At 41.2% G+C, this 21,207-nt stretch overlaps 1 protein-coding gene across 5 annotated transcripts in view; it reads right to left on the bottom strand.

Moving 5' to 3' along the window:
* Positions 1-2,820: 2,820 nt before the first annotated feature.
* Noc2 (Nucleolar complex protein 2) overlaps positions 2,821-21,207 on the bottom strand; it is a 219,037-nt gene continuing 200,650 nt past the window's right edge. For all 5 annotated transcript variants that reach the window (XM_067152694.2, XM_068229011.1, XM_068229010.1 and 2 more), the window contains one exon: positions 2,821-3,081. In XM_067152694.2, coding sequence (XP_067008795.2) covers positions 2,922-3,081 — 160 coding nt within the window. In that variant the 3' untranslated portion in view covers positions 2,821-2,921. The remainder of the gene's footprint in view (positions 3,082-21,207) is intronic.

Genomic DNA, 21,207 nt, shown 5'->3' with positions numbered 1-21,207 from the left:
TATTTTTTGAATCATTTGTTCACAAAACTAGGAACATGCAATTCCAGAAACACAACAATGACAACAAAAACAGATGAACAGCTGGTTATTCTGGATTCAGAACAGCAGCGCCAACTGGAAAGGTACCAGCAGTTTACCGCAGAAACCAACCAAGCGGTATCACTTAACTGGTTTCTGAACTAAATACGAAATTCAATGTAATGCCTGACCATTATAGGACGTTTCTTGACTGGTTTCAGCACGAAAAATGTGCGTATACCCTCTTAGTAACATATTCTGCCATTAACTCATTTTTCCATTTTTTGGCACTTGACTGCTTTCTGAAATAATCGATTCAATTAAGGTCACGGCCGCTTCCTTCCCACTCTTAGCCCTTTCCTGTCCCATCGTCGCCATAAGACCTATCTGTGTCGGTGCGACGTAAAACAACTAGCAGAAAAAAAAAAAAGGTGACACTTGATGAAGAGGGATATATCAAAGTGAGGAGCCCAGCACAAGTCAGTGGAAATAAAGCTAGGACTCAGCTAAGGGCTCCGTGGTCGCCGACCCAGACTCCTAAGTTCAGAGCCCATGGGGCCCGCTTTAGTCGCCTCTTACGATAGGCAGGTGATACTGTGGGTTATTTTACTACCCCCACCTACAGAGGGAAGTTGCAGTGCCCCTCAGCTGTGGCGTTCTTTACCAGCACCGTTTCAGAGTTTCATAACGGGTAGGTATACAAAACTGTCGTTTACAATCCTTGTATTTCTTGGAAATGGGGTTTTTCAATGTAAATAGAATAATTCACAGGTCAGATAGGTCATTCCGGTGAGCAGCGTTGCTATTGGCTAAAGCGCCTGACGTCACCGAAAGCGAGAATGAAGTGGTATTCTTTTGAGCTTAGTAGTTACTCTAATTACACTCCACTCAAGTCATGAAATACAGAACTAATGGATATTTAGATGCTGTAACATTTATTATTTAAAACTTATACGAAAACATACGACTTCAAATCCGTCTTTGTAAAGACAAAGAGACTCTCACAACGGCTCGAAGGTTGGAACGCAGGCCTTCTGTCCCTTGGCAGGTTCGATCCTGGCTCAGTGTGGTGGTATTGGAAGGTCTTCGAAAACAAGTTATCTTATCGAATTCAAATTTTAACACAATATGCAATGGGATGTTTTATACATTGTTTATATATTTCAGAACTGTTTGTTTCCAAGGGAAAAAAACTGTTATAAATTTGTAAGGCTTTTTTTTTTACTCAGGGTTGTTGGAAAATTCCGTTCTTGGTCGCGTTACAATCTTCATCGTATGTCCAAAGTATCACTGTGTGACTAAAAAAGGCGTAAATGAATTCTTCTGTTATATCAGTTTGTATTTTCATTGGATAGAATTATATTATGTATCACTTACTGGCCGGTACAGGGAAAGACGTTGATGCACTACTTCATTTCAACATCGGAAACAGTGTCCGGCGTGCTGGCCGTTGGTCACAAGGGTCCCGGGTTTGATTCCCGGCAGGGTAGGGAATTTTAACCATAATTGGTCAATTTCTCTGGCATAGGGGCTGGGTGTATGTGTCGTCTCCATCATCATTTCATCATCACAACGCGCAGGTCGTCGCCTATGGGAGTTAAATCAAAAGACCTGCATCTGGCGAGCCGAACTTGTCTTCGGACACTCCCGGCACTAAAAGCCATACGCCATTTCATTTATTTTTGTCGGAAACAGTACCTTATTTTGACTGCTTTGCTCAGCACTAACTAATGCTCAATAATTTCCTGAAATGTTTCGCATTCCGTACAAATGTCAACACCATCAGCTCCGTGCAAGTACTGTATCACAACTGCCTGATGACAGACTATGTGACGCTGGAGGGTGAGAGGGGAATCACTCGTTTGGCCTTGGCCTTTCTTACTGCCATCTATGCACCCGCGATGTAACTATCAGTGGAGATAGTTGTCGACATCAATGAGACTAGTGGCGATATTTTGAAATAAAAGATGGATCTTGAGCTGATTACGGCCGCCTCTTAATGGTTGAGAGCCCCATATGCTACCAGTGATTTTATGAACAATGTTATTCCTAGCTTTCATCTTCAGCCTCGCGTTCTGGCAGTCAGAGTACAATTGAGAGCGACTCCCAGATATTTTGGATGAGGCGTGTATACTAAACATAATCCTTGCCATAAGATGTTCAGTTTGTGATGTGCCTGATTGTACTAAAGATGAAATGTACATACAGTAGTTGGGTTTTTCCTGCATTTGGACAAACTTCATTGTTATAGTAACAGGCATCCAATTATCTCAACACATCTGTAAGTTGGGCTTCAACATCTTCAAAAGATTTCCCTTGACTTGGTAATGCCAGATTGTTGGCATACAGGAAACTTCTTGTGTTCACCATAAGTGGTTGATCATCAGTGTATATGTTAAATAACATTAGCCATTTCTTCTTCATCGACTATGTTGTCCCTAGAAATCCATATAAAATCTCCTGTTTTGAAGACATTGAATAAGTTTGGCAAAACCGTAATCGTTCTTGATCGCATAGATCTTCTGTGACAATGAACAGTGGTTGACAGTGTCATAGGCAGCAGTCAGATCTATGAAAGCCACTCCTATGATTTCAAAGCCATGCTCAAAGAACTGTATATAGTTTTCCCTAGTCTGAAGCCTGCTTGTTGTTGTATTAGAACTGGCTCTACAACATAAATTAAATGGTTCAGTAAGTTTAAGCAAGTGATTGGTCTGCAGTTTTTGAGTTCAGTTGACGTTTCTCCAGGTTTTTAAAGAAGTATGACGTGTGATAGAACAAATGAAATAATGTTGTCAGACATCATCATTATTATTATTTTATTATAAAACATAATCCATTTATTTACAATAAAATTACAACATGAAAAAAGAATCTATATACAAATGAGTTAATAGCATCACTCATTCTAAGTCAGATAAGTGTAGATCCTCTATGATGTCATTGTCTGCTTGCTCACTTTCTACAGTCAGTGCAGGTTTGGTGCTTTTACTCTCACGCTGCTTCTTTCCTTTTCCACCACGTTTTCCCCGTTTCTTCTTTGGTTCCTCAGTTTCTTCAGGTCTGCAAATAAAAAAGAAAAATATTTCATCATTGGCCATGCAAAGAGGAGAGGAAGAGCTGAATAAATGGAGCAACACACTGCAAAAATGGAAACAAGACTTGAATCGTTCACAACACCACAGAAAGCAGTGAACAACATTTAAGTGCATTTCCCACATGTCAGCTAATATGCTCAGAGTTATAGGCCTTTTCAGTGCATGTGCGTCTTGTCTTTGTACGGATTTTGATGATTAATGATAATTTCCTGAAGATTCTAGTCATTTTTGAGTTTATTTAACAGTTTATGTATTTTAGTTATGGAGTGAATTGTTGCTGAAGAGGTTGTTTACACACCTTGGACATTGATAAACAAAATATTTATTTTGTTGACATCTTGCATTTAGTTTATTACGTATACGTCATATCAACTGACTGACAAGTTCAACTATCGACTTCTAATCAAAATCTTTCACCATGCTGATACTTTGGCAAATTTTAGATGAGGTTAATTATTCATATTACACAATCTCAACTGAATAAACACAGGAAAAACCTCGTTGAAAGGCATGTAGCTTTCGAAGATAATAAGAGTCAAGATCATGCCAAGATGAAAATTGATGTTGAAAGCAGCAGTTCAGCGAATGCACATATGCAACAAAATCGAGAAATAATTTTGTCTGCATAAATACATCTTCATTACAGACTGCTGCTATGCCTTTCAGTGTTCAGTCTGGAAGCCTCCTGTGAATCTACTAATGCCGCCACAATCCTCTATTTGTAACTAGCTCTGTGGCCACATTTAGTTTTACTCCTCATATCTTCAAATCATTAGAAACTGAGTCTAGCCATCGTTGTCTTGGGTCTCTCTCTCTCTCTCTCTCTCTCTCTACTTCTCTTACCCTCCATGAGATGATGATGATGATGATGATGATGATGATGCTTGTTGCTTAAAGGGGCCTAACATCTAGGTCATCAGCCCCTAATGGTACGAAATGTAATGACAAATTAAAAGTTCAAAATCATCCACTGACAAAAATAAAAAATGTCATGACGAATGAATGGATGGATATGAATTTAAAACAGTCAGTGGATTTGACCCAAAAACTTTCATAAAAATAATATTACTCACCAAGGGACCACTTCTAAAGCACAATCCTGAATCGAGGATGCTTGTTGTCCAAAGGGATCCAAAATTCACGTCAACGGCCCCTCATAATGGTACTTATCGCTAGTAAAGTAGAACCATGGTATTTGTCATGTATCAAAAGTAGCGTAGACTCACGGTATTCCACACATGATGGTACTACTCACAAGTATTGTACGTCGCACAGGTAACGCAGATCGATGGTGTTCCTCACCTACGTGCACTAGTCACGGATGCCGGTATTCCCGTGGTGTTCCTCATATAGTGGTACTAATCACAAGCACCGCAGACCCACGGTGTCGCTCATATAGTGGTACTAATCACAGGCAACGCCCAGACCCGTGGAGTTTCTCACAATGGTACTAATCACAGATACTGGAAACCCACAATGAACCACACTCTGCTGCTACTAATCACAAACCTATTGTGTACCTAATATACTGGTATTACTCGCAAGTAAAGGCGATCCATGGTGTTCCCCACGTGATGGTACTAATCAAAAGTAGTTTCATGGTCCTAATACAAGCATCCTTTGGTCACCCCTTTTAGTCGCCTCTCACGACAGGCAGGGGATACCGTGGGTGTATTTTTCGTCTGCATCCCCCATCCACAGGGGGAAGACAGAGAGGAAAAAGAAGGGGTCCATCACTTCGAAAAATGAAGTAACGGACAAAGAAAGGCAAGGGCCATGAAGGGCGTGAAAATGAAAGACTCCCTAGGCCTCGAATACTCTAATACTGTTGGGGTCGGAAAAGAACAAGAGTTGACCAAGGGAGGTCGGACAGGATAGACGAAAGTGAGGAGCCTGGCACAAGTAAGTGGAAGCAATGCGAGGACTCAGCTAAGGGCCCCGTGGTCGCCAAACCACACTTCCAAGTTGAGAGGCTCTTGGACCTCTTTTAGTCGCCTCTTACGACAGGCAGGGGATACCGTGGGTGTATTCTTCATCTGCGTCCCCCACCCACAGGGTGTCCCTCCATGAGAGAACCCATTATTTTCCCAGATAAGATATCCTCCTCCATTCACCTTACATGACCCCTACTACTGAAGCAAGTTAATGCGCACAGCTTTAGCAATTGAGTTATCGATTTCATTTCTAACTTAACAGTATACATTAATTCCTTCCTCTTACACATCTACCTACTTCTATTCATAGACTATGCTATTTTATTGCTGTTTTCACATTTCTCTGAAGAGATAAAAGAGAGGCAGGTGTAAAGACTGTGGGTGTGAGTGGGAACTAAGGAGAATGACAGCAAGTTTGAGGGGGATAATTAGACTTGTAACTGAAGACAGGAATGAGATAAGTCTCCCTTAATCAATGTACAGAATATGACAGGTAGGCAAGAGGGAAGGGAAGGGAAGGGAAGGGAAGGGAAGGGAAGGGAAGGGAAGGGAAGGGAAGGGAAGGGAAGGGAAGGGAAGGGAAGGGAAGGAAAAGAGGAGCTAAGGGGGTGGCCCTGGGAAAAACATTGGTGAGGATTCAGTATAAGTCACTGCAGACGGAAGATGGAGATCAGGGCAGTGTTACAGAGGAGGGGCAGGGACCGGTAGGAAAGGGAAAACAGAATAGAGAGAGGGAGGTGGAAAAGGGTAGTGAGATGGAGAGAAAGGAGGAGGAAGTGGGTTCTGCAGGCATCAGAGAAGTTAAGGGAGACCAGAAGAGGAGGGGATCTAATGAGGAGGGTGGTCATGGGTGACTCAATTGTCAGGCATGTGGCGAAAGTGTGTGGAGGAAAAGGAGCAAGAGTAGAGTGTTATCTAGGAATTAGTTTAGGCAGATGTTGAGGAAAGTAGAAGAGAGGGAGGAGGGTAAGATCTATTAGATCTATTTTGTTGTTGTTGTTATTTCCTTTACATCACACCACTACAGATAGGTCTTACGGCGGCAATGGTATAGGAAAGGCCTAGGAGTGGGAAGGAAACGGCAGTGGCCTTAATTAAAGTACAGACCCAGCATTTGCCTGGTGTGAAAATAGGAAACCTCAGAAAACCATCTTCAGGGCTGGCGACAGTGGGACTTGAAGCGACTATCTCCCAGATGTGAGCGCACAGCACAGCCAACTCACCCGGTAGGGGTAAGGACTGGGTGTCAGCTGTGGATCTCTTGCAGCCTATCTCTGACTACCAGCTAGTCATGGAAGATGACAAGGCCCGAGAGGAGGAGGCATGTCAGAGAGCTGAGTTTGACAGGTTTTGGTAAACTGGCACTCATAAAATATGAGTTAGGTTACAGTTGTGATGTCTGCAAGAGGCTGTGGTACAGGAAGACATCCAACAGACAGAGGTGCTATGTGTCGAGTTTGTCTGCCAAAATGAAATTAGCTATTGTCGCACTCACCTTGCAAAAGGAAAGGTGCCTCCATTTTCTGGATTTAATGGGTTCGATACCACCTAAGCCTGACCACCTTCCATCGCAGGATGCAATAATAGAGGACTGGCATCACTTCGACTACTGTGTATGCGGATACAAGCAAAATACCCATGCTTTGCTACGGCTTTAAACTGATAGTTATTATTCAAATTTTTTACATTTTGGAGAGTCCACTGTTGGCTGAGCCTGTGAATTACACTCTCAATTTTTATGTCAAACGATTTTGGGGGAATTATTATTTCTTATTTGATCTAACAGTCATTTGAACCCCGTACAGAAGAACTGAAATGTTTTAAATCCTATTTTATTTAACATCTGGGACATAAAAGTGACCAACCTGTAAAATTTTGATTTTTTACGTCGAACAGTAATGGAGGAATGAGTGCTTTTTAGGGGATGAATGTTTACTAACATCTAGGATATACAAGACCAACCTTGATGTAAAATTTTAAGTTGGTGCCTGAAATGGTTTTCAAAGAATGTAGATTTTGCTTTTGAGAGTCAACCACATCTAAACCCCTCAGAGGAGAAATATCTTGAAGTATACAATATTTTACACCTAGGACATAAAAGAAGAACTTTGTGCGTCAAGCGGTTTTGGAGGGATGAATAATTTCCGGAGCTAACCCCATTTAATACATTAGGCGATTTTCCAAAAACAAAAAAAAAGTACGATTACTTTATTTTCAAAGGAGATTCCAAATACCAGGTTTTACATTTGTAAACTGTTACATTTTTGAGATATAGATATACTCATTTAAAAAATTCAACCCCCTTTTCACCCCCTTAGCGAAGGAATATCCGAAAATTCTTCCTCAGTGAGCACTTACACTGTTATTTATTTACACTGTTTACGCCCACATTGGAGTACCAAAATAAACCTTATACAATAAAATCTTCAAAAAATACGTTCAATTTTTAACATTTGATAATTTGTTCTTTTCCCAAAACTTCTTCATTCTAGATGATCTTGAAGCCCGTTCTTCTGCTGATATAACATACTGCTTATGTTTTGATGTTTTAAGTGATAGTTTTGTATATTTGTTGTTTAGAATCTTCTTCTCTTATCTATTTTGAATTTGTTCTGTAGTAATTTTCAATTCATCCAAATCCATTTGTATTTCTTTAAACCAAATGTTTTTTGTTTTACTATTTTAAAAGAAATCAAATGGCTTTATTTAGGGGTCTAAAATTTGGCAAACGGTATGTGTGTCCAAAAAATGCAATCCTCTGTTTCCTCATCGTGTCAATAAATGATTTAGTTTCCTTGTAAATTACTGAATTGGGTAAAAGTCTCCACTGGCCATCAACCTGGTGTTTTTTTATTAATAATTGTCTGGAGAATTCTTCTATCCACTTTCTGCAGGTTGTCTGTTGTTGCTTGCATATTTAGTTTGAATAATGTTTCACTTGCATACGTTGCTTCTGGTTTGATGACTGAGTTATAATGGCGACATTTAGCATTAATTGAAAGAGACTTTTTTTTTTTATAACTCGGCCATGTAATTTGTTGTGCGCGTCTCAATTTTAGAGTTCTATTATCTATGGATGCTTTTTCACTAGCATTCCCAGTGGCGATTTCACCAAGATATTTAAATTTAATTACAACTTTTATTTTGTGAGTATTATTTAATATAATATGTGAAGTGTCAACTTTCTTCATAGTTATTCTACTTGAAATTTCGCTTCTTCTATACTATTACATTGCTAATAGCGCCAGATCATCAAATGCAAGTCAATTTATCTGAATACTTCTTCCAACCTTAACAGTCGGAGGACATACCTTACTCCATTCATGCATAATTTTTTACTTCATCTAAAGACTGAGATGTGTATGTATTGAATAGGACGACATATTAAATTTCCTTTGTAAAGTAATTTTCTCCACACACAATTAAACATCAATGGGGATAATCCATCTCCCTGTCAAAGACCAGTATGAATTTCAAATGGTTCAGAGAGTAAGGTTAACAAGTTTCTGATGTAGACCAAATTCAGTAAGGATATGTAGTAACGATTCACGATGGATAGTATCATAAGCCTTTTGAAAATCAACAAAAGTGATCACTAAAATTTTACTCCTATTGTGTTGATGTTTTATGATCCATTTGAGACTAATAATTTGATCTGGACAACTTCGTCTTGGACGAAAACCATCCTGATATTCACCCAATTCACTATAAAGCTGGTCATGGATTCTGGAATATAGGATCTTAGAGAAAATTTTATACGTGCTATCTAGCAAAGAAACTCCCCGATAGTTACTAGGATCTGATCTACACCCTTTTTATGGATTGGGTGTATAACTGCAACATTCCATTCTTCAGGCAATTTTCTGTATTCCAAATGTCAATGAGATGTTTATGCAGATTCTGAATAGTCTGTATATTTGCATTCTTCCAGAGTTCCACTGCTTTAACATTTTTCAGTGAATCAATAGCTGCACTTTACTTCATCGTAAACTGGTGGTATGACCTTCTCCATAGGTGTTTTATTTCTGGGAAATAGATCAAATTTAAAATAATTTTCAGGTTCATCACTATTAAGTAACGTTTTGAAGTATTCAGCCAAAATTATTGCATTGTCATAATCATTATGGGCCACCTTATCTTTCATCAGAAGAATAAGGGGAGTATAATTTTTTTGGCATTGTTTAAATATCCTATAATAGTCTCTTGTTTTATTTTGATTGAAAGCTTCATCAATAGATTTTAATGTTTCCTTCTGACAATTTCTTTTAACTCTTCTGATTTCTTTAGCCAGCAATCATCTAGCATTGATTAATTCTTCTCTAGAGATTTCTGTTTGTTGTTCTTGTTGTTGATCACTCAACCAGGCTTTATGCCGGCATAGTATTGCTGTATCACACTCTTCATTCCACCAAGCAGGTTTTTCTTATTTTTTAATGGAAGTAACTTCCCCTGCAATGGCTTTTGGTTAGTTAATAGTGGTTCTCAAGCTGCTGGTCCTGTAGAGTAGGGGTAGTGTACTTGCCTCTTGCCTGAAGACCCCTGGTTCGAATCACGACCAGGTCAGGGATTTTTACCTGCATCTGAGGGCTGGTTCGAGGTCCACACAGCCTACGTGATTACAATTGAGGAGCTATCTGACGGTGAGATAGCGACCCCGGTCTAGAAAGCCAAGAATAACGGCTGAGAGAATCCGTCGTGCTGACCACACGACACCTCCTAATCTGTAGGCCTTCAGGCTGAGCAGAAGTCACTTGGTAGGCCATGGCCCTTCGGGCAGTTGCGCATGGGGTTCGGTTTTTTCTGTTTAAAATAATAAACTTCATTTTCATCCATATTGAACTGAGATTAGAAAATTTTAAAAGTTTTAGGGTTCACCTTATTCAATATTATACAATTTGTTGTGTAGATGTAATTACAACATATTATGTTTATTCAGAACTAGTTTTGACGCTATACTGAGTTATCATCAGCTGAACAAAGGCATTGGAAAACTGGCAATCTTATAAATATTATCAACATTATCATTATCACAAATTAAAATCTTATAATATTACAATTAAAATGATTATACATTTAGAAAGATACAGTGTTTGTCCTTCCTTTCTCAACAAGTCTAAGACTTGTGGGTCTTTTGTACCAAATTACTAAAACCATACGTGATCAGGTTCAATAAAATTATTGTAATTTTAAGGTGAATTCAAATCACAATTCACACACAAAGTTATTAAAATAGTTCCGTTCATAAAACTCTTTGTGTTTAATTAAATACACTTCGTAATTCTGCATATAGTGCAATCATAAAAGCAGATTCCATGAAGTTATGCAGTGTCCTTTTTGACAGTATTGTTCAGTGAAGCGAGCCTGATGAGATGGGAACGTACATGGAGTCCTTAAGCTATTAACAAGAACTAGGCTTCCCAGTTCAAATGGGGAACCTGTGAATTAAAAGACATGTAATAGTTATAACGTCACAGAGGGAAGACAAGATATAAGATCGTATCCAATACCGTAAATGTTTATAAGGTCGTTGACTGAGCTAAGCGTAATGAAGCACCATGAGCAGTGATATGATTGAGTTCAAGTGCTCACGGTGGGTTGGGACAGGAGAGGAGGAATAGGGGTAAGTGAGAGGAGAGACTGAGGAGCATCAGCGTGAAGGGGATCTGGGGGCCATAGTGGAGGAAAGGAATGACGAGCAAAACTATTACGCATAGCACAAAAAACCTAACCATTGACTGGAACTTGTACGTGTTTAAAAAATGCAATAAGAAAATCAAATAGAACCTGTACCAGGCGGTACACCTCCGCTCCGCTAATTCAAACTTTGCGCCAGTTGAAACTCCTCTACTGGAGGAAGCCTGAACTTTATCTACAGTGTTAATTCTCAAGTTTCTCAGAAGATGTCCCTATTTGTAAATTTTGAAGTTTCTGAACTGGGTCGTTTTCGATGTATTTTTGTTTTGCCTGTAGTAAGAAGTGTGGACATTCTCTTCCAGATGGCACTACTGAAGGACTACAATTATGCACCCTAGTGCGAAGTGAACGAACTGTGTTTTTGGAGAAATTTTGGGTTTATAAGTTTGTTCTTTGTTAAATTTCTTTCAGTCATTGTTTAAGTTGGCAATATTAACCCTTTCTTTCCGCCGGTTTTGAATTTGACCAATAAGGAATTTTTGTAATTAAGTTTCCACCAATAATGTGTTTCTTCTTCATCTAGTGTAGGGGTTTTCGTTGTTAGCCAATAAAATGATTGTGGGCGGGTGTTCTCATTCATGAAAGGCCTCGAATGTTCCGTGAGGGTATATAAACTGCTGATTTTCGGGTCTCCGCGCCACTTCAGTAACATCTATCTTTGTGTAAATTATGTAGCAGGGGGCGGGAAGCGCCTCTTTCTTCGGGCAGCAGTTCAACCACCAGGTAATGGCCTTTTAATAACTTCTTTTCTTGCTAGCTCAGCAGTTTAACTCTCGGGGCAGGTCCGAAGCCTTTTACCATGTAACCCTCCCCTAAAATGTAAAGACACTTGGTATCAATTCTATCTTTTTGAACTACAAATTGGGATAGAGAGTGCTTAACCCTCTCGAGCTCCCACTCATGTTGCTTTGAGGTGAACTTATTTTCACAACCGTTTCTTCCCTTCTAGTGTAATGTAAATCGTTTTCTTATATAAGTCACCTCTTTAGTACGGGATTAGCCCTTGCATTAGCAGCCTAGTGCCAGGTAGGTTTTAGAAAAATATATTAGGAGTGCAGTTTTGCCTCCTCTCAAGTTGGTATTGTGGAGGCCATGTAATATTTCTGTTTCTTCACTGAATGGGCCTCAGTAGGTTGGGTATTTTTACCCCTGTATATATGTCCTTGGAGGACAGCTTGAACGCGGAGTTTGGTGTGGCCTTTGATAGGCTTGAACTTAAGAGCGGGTTTGCTCTTTCTTAAAAGTTGATTTTGTGTGCCTCGAGGAGGCTTTATTAGGTAATTGGGAGTAAGTGCTCCTGGGCATGATTGGGGTTTTCTGCCCCTTTGTCGAATCTTGTATTTGGGTAAAGTTGGGCTAATTGCTCAAGAATTGTGAGTCTGGGGCTCGAAGCCCAAATTCTGTAAAAACTGTAATTGTACATTCTTAAATTGTTGATATTCAACTGTGTTTCTGTTATTCTTGTTATTTCTTGATCTTGAAAAGAAAATATAACCTTGTTAAATTAACTTTAATTTCGTATTTTGAGACCTGTTCACCCCAGCACCTTCTTTCACCTCTGCACATCCACAAAACTCGGTAACAAGTGGTAGCAGAGCGTGGTTGAATGGGTCTCAATTTAGCCCCTTTTGCTTTGATTTGAACTCTAACAATTTTCTCAGTTGCTGGAATTTTTGTTTATTTGCCTTTCTCAAAAATTTTCTCTCATCATGTCTGGCCCTCGCGAGGTTCTCCATCCTTTCTATTTGCGTAAAGAGGAATTAATTTATGAATTATCTCTCAGAAACGTTCAATCTGGAGGCACCGTTGCAGTCGACTCCAATAAGCTAAAAGATTCCCTTGATTTACCTATTACCATCCCGACTTTGGGAGAAAAAGAGATTGACGATGCTCTCTCCACGATCAATGACAATACTACTGAGCTAGCATCTGTAGTTAGTTTTTTTGAAGTAAGTGATCCATCTCCTAATCAACTCAAAAGAGTACAGGCTAGGTTGTACCACTTTTATAATAGGGTATGTGATCTATTGTCTCTGAAGTTAAATGACGTTCAGGGTAAGGAAGCTAGTGTCCTTGCCGAAAACTTGTCCCAAATGTCTAGTAAAGTTAGTCAGTTGTTATCTGGACCTGCCATCCCTAAAGTCGACCAACCTATGGTAGTAAATATTGTTAGTGGGGAGGATTCCTCGTAAGAGGAAGGAAGTAGTACTGAGGCAACAACCCAACGTACATATGCCCCATCAGAAAATATGTCAGATCGTCGCAAGTCCATTCCACCCTTTGTATTAAAAAATGCTCCTTCCGAATCTGCTTCTCCGCCACTTAGGCCCCTTCCTACTACGTCCCCGAGTTTCAGCAGTTTGCCGCATCCATTAGCAATGTTGCTTAGAGGTATCTCTAAGTTTGGCAGCCCTACCCAGGGAGTGGCGCCCCTGCCTATGTGAGTCCCAGAGCACACTGACCCGGTGTGTAACATCTGGTATGGGTCCCAGCTCAGGGTTACGAGTGAAGACCTCAACGGCATCTACGGCGGAGAAGGTGGACTTCGGTACGGCGGAGATGGCGGAAGGGGCATACCCGTAGCGTCTGTACTCCAGAGGAGCGGCTACGAAAGGCGTCTGTCTCCATGTTAGGGGCGGCCTAATTTTGAACCTGGCAGTAGGTATAAAATGCCTTTGGGTGTGGCGAGCCCATCGTAACAATAGCCTATATGGACAAAGCAGATATGGTGCCTCGGAAAAGGTTAGGGCGTCCCCTGCTAAAAGCGACGCGCAGCTCTTCAGGTGCTGGGGGAACTGTGAAAAATGGGCAACCAGCACCAAACTACATCAAAATTGCGACAGTTAATGTACTGACACTGACGGGAAAGACAGAAGAACTGGTGGACTTCATGATAGAAAAAGATATAGCCATACTTGGACTGTGCGAGACCAAGAAGAGAGGTACAGGGGAGATCCCTCTGAGAGAAGGATACAGGCTGTATTACAGCGGAGGACCTGAAGCAAAAAATGGAGTGGCCATCATACTTAGAAGAGAAATCCAAGAATATCTGGAATATACAAAGTACGTCAGCGATAGGATGATGATGATGAGACTCCAGTTTGAAAATGGCGTGAAAGATCTATTTCAGTTGTATGCCCCACAAACGGGTTGCATAGATGAACATCTAGAGGACTTCTTAGAGGAAGTGGAGAGACAGATAGAAGATAAGGAAGTACTATTGATGGGAGATCTAAATGCACAAGTTGGAATGGAAAGACAAGGAAAGGAAGATGTTATAGGGCCCTTTGGATATGGAAATGTAAATCCAGAAGGCGAGTTGTTGGTGGATTTTTGCATGAGGAATCAAATGATTGTTGGAAACACCTGGTTTAGGAAGAAGAACAGTCAGAAGATTACAAGGTATGGCTGGGGAGACAGACGAACAAAGACCATGATTGATTATATAATCGTAGAGAAAGAACACCGGAAGAACCTTGTAGATGTAACAGCCATGCCTGAAGAAGCCTTTGGTGGAGATCATAGAGTTGTGATAGGAAAATTGAAAGTTGGAAAGATTGAAAAACCCCAATTAAGAAGAGAGAGAAGAATTAAAGTATGGAAGTTGAAGGAGAAAAGCGTACAAGAAGAATTTCAAAGGGAAATAATACCCTTGGTACCCAGGACAGAGGTGGGGAATGTTGAAGAGGAATGGAAAAGATTTAAGGAAGCACTAGTTGGATGTGCAGAAAAGGTGTGTGGTAGAACATCAGGAAATGTGAAAGACAAAGAAACACACTGGTGGAATGATAGGGTAAAGATTAAAGTGAAGGAAAAGAAAATGGCATGGAAGGCATGGAAAACATCTAAGACTGAAGAAAGTAGAAGAAAATATGTGGAGGCAAAGAATTTGGCCAAGAAAGTAGTGGAGGAAGAAAAGAGGAAAAGCTGGGCCTTATTCACACAGAAATTGAGAGATGATATGCAGAGCAGCAAGAAATTACTGTATGGTATCTTAAGAAACAAAAAGAGAGATCAAGTAAACACCAGATTTGTGAAGGATGAAGGTGGCATAATTTTAACAAAGCCAGAAGAAATAAGAAATAGATGGAGAGAGTATTTTCAGAAGCTGCTGAACATAAGAACGGATGACAGTCATTCAATGGACGACCAGGAAAGACAATTAGTTGACAAAGAAATGGATAAAGAAATTACAATGAATGAAATTGAAATGGCAGTAAGAAAGATGAAGAATGGAAAAACTGCTGGAATAGATGAAATTTCAGTGGAGATGATAAAGGCAGCTGGAGCTGTAGGCCTGCAGTGGACATATCGGGTTCTCAGGAATGTCTGGGAGAATAAGGAGGTCCCTGAGGATTGGCAAAAAGGAATAATCATCCCAATTTTCAAGAAAGGTGATAAGAAAGTTTTGAAGAACTACAGGGGAATTACTCTAATATCCCATGTTGCTAAGATAATGGAAAGAATACTGGAAAGTAGAATAAGGTTGAGGGTTGAGAAGCAGATACAGGAAAATCAGTTTGGTTTCAGAAGTGGAAGATCAACAATAGAGCCCATTTTCATTATGAGACAACTAATGGAAAAGCATTGGGAGTACGGGAATGATATGGTGATGACATTCATTGATATTGAAAAGGCATATGACAGTGTCCCTAGGACGAAAGTTTGGGACAGTCTGGTGCAAAAAGGAATTGGGCAGGGATTAATAAAAATGATCATGGCATTGTATAAGGAATGTTGTAGTTGCGTGCAAACACAAGTTGGCAGGACAAGTTGGTTCAAAATAACTAGTGGGCTGAGACAGGGAAGTGTTCTATCACCAATCCTGTTTACAATAGTAATGGATGACATCATGAGAACAGCAAAAGCAGCATATGGAGGAAGAGAAATGAACACGATGTTATTTGCAGATGATATTGTGATTTGGGGAGAAGACGACAGGAAGGTTCAAGAACAGTTGAATGTGGTGAATGGGAAGATTGAAGAATGTGGATTGAAAATAAGTGTAGAAAAGAGTAAAACTCTTGTTATGACAAGAGGGGAGAAAGAAGGGAAAGGTCAGATTAGACTTGCAGACAAGCCCCTGAAAGTAGTGGAAACTTTTAAATACCTGGGGAGTGAATTAATGGAGAACGCTCGACTGGATGCTGAGATTAGTAAAAGGATTCAAGCTGGAAGTTGTTTCTATCATAGTGTAAGAAATATGTTATGGGACAAAGATGTGCCAATGGAAGCAAAGGATACTATGTACAAGATGTATTACGTACCCATAACAACTTACGGAGCAGAAACTTGGACAATGACAAAGAAGGATGAGAGTCGAATACAGGCAGCTGAAATGAAATTCTTGAGGAGTATGATACAGAAGAGTAGACGAGACAAAATAAGGAATGAGAAAATCCGGGAAGAAATTGGAGTGGAAAAAATGAATGATAGAATAGAGAAGAGCCGACTAAGATGGTTTGGGCACATAAAGCGAATGAGCGACGAAAGAATGCCAAAAAAGGTGATGGAAATGCAAGTCCAAGGAAGGAGAGGCCGTGGACGACCACGATTGAGATGGAAGGATACCATCCAACGCAGCATTATAGAAAGAAACCTGGACTGGGACACAGTGTTGGAGGAGGAGTGGTGGAAAGACCGAAGAAAGTGGAGAGGAACCATATTTGCCCCTACCCGGCTACAGCTGGATAAAGGGAAATGATGATGATGATCTACCAGTGACGTAATTGCATTTTTACGGTTCTTAGTTGAGTTTCAGGACCATGCTCTTGTTTTTTCTCTATCTCCGTGTCAAATTTTACAGATAATTTATCCCTATGCAATTGGTGTTCTCTCGGACAAAATTGTTAGAGCAATAGCGGAACAGTCATCTATTGAAGACTTTCATGCACACCTTCTTGCAAATTTCATTCCTGCTCGTGCGAGGTCATCCCTGATTCAGAAGTACTATTATCGTGTACAGCGGTTGGATGAAAACTTGGCAGATTTCATCCAAGATATTAAGTTCTATACCAGGGTGTTTGCTCTTCATTTTCCTGAAGATCAGATTGTACAGGCTATTGTAGAAGGTATTTCACCACCTTACCGATCATACTTGTGTTTTGCGTCGCATCCACAAACTTTCGCTGAGCTAGAAGCTATGGCTGTATCGGCCGAAGGAGTTAGATACGCCGATTCCTTGCGTGTCGCGAAAGAACCCCCTCCTTCTTTTAGTAATCCTCGGCCTCCACCTCGCCGACCAGTCACACCCCGTAAATGTTATGCTTGCAGGTCGCCTGACCATCTTCGCAATAAATGTCCATTGATCAAATCGAGTAGGACAAATAGTGGAGCAGGTTCATCACAAGGCTGTTTTAAATGCGGCGCGTTCTCCCATATTGCCAAGAACTGCCCTAATACCAACAGCACCCCCTCTTGCTCAACTTCGGGTGCAACTTCCAACAACAATCAAAAGTGACTAGTGGCTTTGGCTGAGTCGACTAATCCATCTTCCCGAGGCTCAGCCCCTGGTAAACAGGTCGAAAATTCAGAGAAAATTCAGTCTTCAAATTTATCTTTTGAATGCCCTAAGAATGTCTTAGGATTGCGGCGGATACCCCCGCACCTGTGCCTTTTCTCAAAATTGAGTTAAATAATGAGCCTACAACTGCTCTTTTAGATTCAGGCAGTGTTTGTTCTATTGTTTCGGCTGAATGGTATTCGAAATTGAAATCTATTTGTAAACTTCCTGACCATTGTTCATCTTCTGTTCAATATGTTTCGGCTAATTCTTCTCCATTAGAAATTTTAGGCTCCTTATATGTCAAAATTCGTATTTTTAAATTTACTTGGAAAGTTAAATTGTTTGTGCCCCATTATATTGGGAGCTGACTTCATTTCTCACACTGGTCTTGTGCTCGATCTTCAGAGTAGGTCGTGCACTTTCAAATTTGCGTCTAATTGTAAAATCCCCTTATTGAAATGTAATTCTGCATCATGTTCATCTATCTCGCCTACCCAGGATGAGATGTTGTTAGACCTTAGACATCTACCTGAGGAGCAGGCTGATAGTATTCGTAAGTTGTGTCAGTCGTTTTCAGAGGTGTTCTCTGATACTCTTGGTGTTACTGACCTGATCGAATACAAAATTGAGGTCACGGATTCGATTCCTGTCCGTTTTCCACCTTATAGGCTATCTCCACCTAAAATGAAGGCTCTGAAAGAAATCATTGATCAAATGTTAAAGGATGGTATTATTCGGCCCTCTAAGTCAGCGTATTCTTCACGTATTTTTCTAGTCCCGAAACCCCAAGGTGGCTTCAGGCCGGTCATTGACTATAGGGCTCTCAATCGGAAGGTGGTGTTACAATCTGTGCCCCTTCCTGACCTTCATTCTTGTTTTTCATGGTTTCGTAAGGCTAAATTCTTCACCATCTTGGATTTGAATCAGGCCTATAATAAAATTCCCCTAGCTGAAGAGTCTAAACATCTTACAGCGTTTGCCACGGATTGGAATTTGTATGAATACAACCGCGTGCCTTTCGGGCTCCCCACGGGAGCAGCTGTACTCACTAGACTGCTAGATAGGGTCTTCTCCAACATCAAATTCGAGTACTTGTATCACTATCTTGATGATGTCATCGTATTTTCGGAGACTTTTGAAGAACATCTAGATCATCTGCGAGAAGTTCTCAATCGCCTTCGTAAGGCTGGGTTAACTGTGAAGTTGTCCAAGGTCGCCTTCGCTAAGCCTTCAATGTCATTCCTAGGGCATATTGTCTCGCCCGATGGTGTTGCTGTCGATCATTCTAGAACACAGGCCATCCGTGATTTTAAACCTCCCAAGGACATCAAAGGGATCGCCAGGTTCATTGGTATGGTGAATTTCTTCAGGAAGTTTATACCTAACTTCGCTAATAGAGCGGCGCCCTTGAACCTCCTCCGTAGGAAAGGCATCAAATTTGAGTGGGGACCGTCTCAACAAGCCGCTTTTGAAGATCTTAAATTTGCTCTCTGTAATGCCCCCGTTCTGGCTATGCCCGATTTCTCCAAAAAATTCATCGTCCAAACCGACGCGTCGTCGTCGGCAGTAGCTGCAGTCCTTCTTCAAGAGACTGAACTAGGGAGGCGACCCATCGCCTATGCATCTAGGACTCTATCGGCTCAAGAAGCCAAGTATTCCATCTATGAGCTCGAAGGTTTGGCAGTCTTATTTGCCTTAGAAAAGTTCCGTCTCTATCTGGAACATGTCAAATTCGACCTGGAGACGGATAATCAAGCCTTAAGCTGGGTCTTAGGTAGACCGCGTCGTACTGGTCGTATAGCCCGTTGGGCCATCCGAATTTCTGCCTTCCAATTTGACATTAGGCATATCAGAGGTACTGAAAATGTTGTTGCAGACGGACTCAGCCGTATGTTTTCCAACGACGTCGAGACCCATGAACCGGTCGGTAGTTCATCACCTCCCGAGTCCATACTATCTGAGGTTAATGCCATCTTAACAGATGCTCCCATGCTCTTTAGGGACATTGAGAAATACCAACGTGAAGATCCGACGCTGGCTCCGATAATGGAAACCCTTTCTTCTGGGGAACACGTCGTCCCTTATGTACTGAGGAATGGAGTTTTATGTTGCCCTTCGAGGCATGATAAGATGACGAAAGTTGTCGTTCCAGCTGTTCTTGTACCTATGATCTTCAAGTACTATCATGAGACCCCATTAGGGGGGCATCTAGGCATTTTAAAACTCGTGAAAAGATTCGTGAAAGGTTCATCTGGAAGGGCATGGACGGTGAAATTCGTGAACTAGTAAAGGCTTGTAAATCCTGCTTGCTTAGTAAACCCACCATGTCTACCAAGGTAGGCCTTTTGTCTTCTCATCAAGCGTCGCGCCCAATGGAACGCCTGTATATTGATTATGTAGGACCCTTCCCCCAGTCAAAGGGAAATGCCAACAAGTTCATCTTTGTATGTGTAGATGGTTTTATAAGATTTTCCTGGTTATTTCCGACTAAGCTGGCTACCGCTCAGTCCACCATTACTTGTTTTAATTCAATCTTTGCTTCTTTTGGTCCGTGTCAATATATTGTTTCTGACAATGCCAAGGCTTTCACATCTAATCTATTTCGTAAATTCTGTTTTGATCTGTCCATATCTCATGTGACTACTTCTGCTTATTATCCCCAACCATCTCTTGCTGAAAGAGTCAATCGTAATCTCAGGTCGGCCCTTATTGCCTATCATCATGAAGATCATTCTAGGTGGGACACGTCCCTGCATTGGTTAGCTTTTGCTTTGAACTCGGCTGTTCATGAATCACATAAATTTACTTCAGCTTCGTTGATGTTCAAGTTTGTTCCCAACTCGCCGCTCTCTAACCTCTGGTCTTTGAGTGATATTCTACCTGAGACAATAGATCCAGATAACATTAAAGATCTTTGGAAGAAGGCTAAAGCCAATCTTAAAGTGTCTCATGAAAAGGTTAGGGAAAGATATGATCGTGGACGGAGACCCACCCATTTGAAGGTAGGTGACCAGGTGATGGTCAAGAATTTTGTTCCCGCGGGCAAGCTTGCCCCCAGATTTCATGGGCCGTGTACTATTCTCAATTTCCTTACTCCCGTTACCTTATTGCTAAGTAATCCAGCTGCTGAGAGGATATTTAGGGTTCACCTGTCACAGGTGAAACCGGTGTAATTTCTGTGCTAACTTGCTTCATATAATTTTGAAAGAAATATGAAGGTTATATTTTTGTTTGAGGGGTGTCACTTTTAAGGCCTTCTGCCCTTGGAATCTGTTTCCCTGTATGTAAGCATTTTTGTAAACCTTCCCCGACCAGTTAAACTGCCATCCTGTCCTTGCATTGGCCATTACCACGCTCCCGTCTCCTGCTCAACAACACACAGTGGCTTTTAAATGAAATAAATATTGCTACGCCGCCGGCCCCTCAGTTCCACCACAATGAATGTACCCTAAAATCATTCTGGTCCAACAAAATTCTACCGCCGAGCTTTAATGTTTCAGTGCTCCCGCAGCAGCGCGGCGCCGTACCGCCACTGAGGTGGGGTAAGGGCCCGCCCCTCTCCAGTGAGGCCAACCAGTGTACGGCGAGCCGGAGCCCTCCTCCCGGCCAAGGCTGATGTGCGGCGCACAACCTGCAACTCGCCCGCGACCTGTATGTTCGCCGCGGGCGCGGCGTGCTTCAACTCAACTACTCCTCTCATAGTGCGGGCGAGCGGTATCTCAGGGTACTTGAGGGGTCCGAGCGGCCTCCTCTGGACACAAGCAGCGGCGGCTGGTCTGGCCGTCAAACTTAATCAACATTGAATGTACTTAATCAGCTACATGGACATTTAATATCAACAAGTACTACAGTTTTGAATCCAACTGCAATATCTGGTGGACTTAGAAAACTTTTCCTCAACTTTAAAAACTAAAAGTTTCCTTCTGAATTCAACTTCTACAAGCATAAAGACTTTACA

Source organism: Anabrus simplex, chromosome 8, assembly GCF_040414725.1.
Source record: "Anabrus simplex isolate iqAnaSimp1 chromosome 8, ASM4041472v1, whole genome shotgun sequence".
Lineage (NCBI taxonomy): Eukaryota > Metazoa > Arthropoda > Insecta > Orthoptera > Tettigoniidae > Anabrus > Anabrus simplex.
This window is presented reverse-complemented; position numbering and strand designations above follow the sequence as displayed.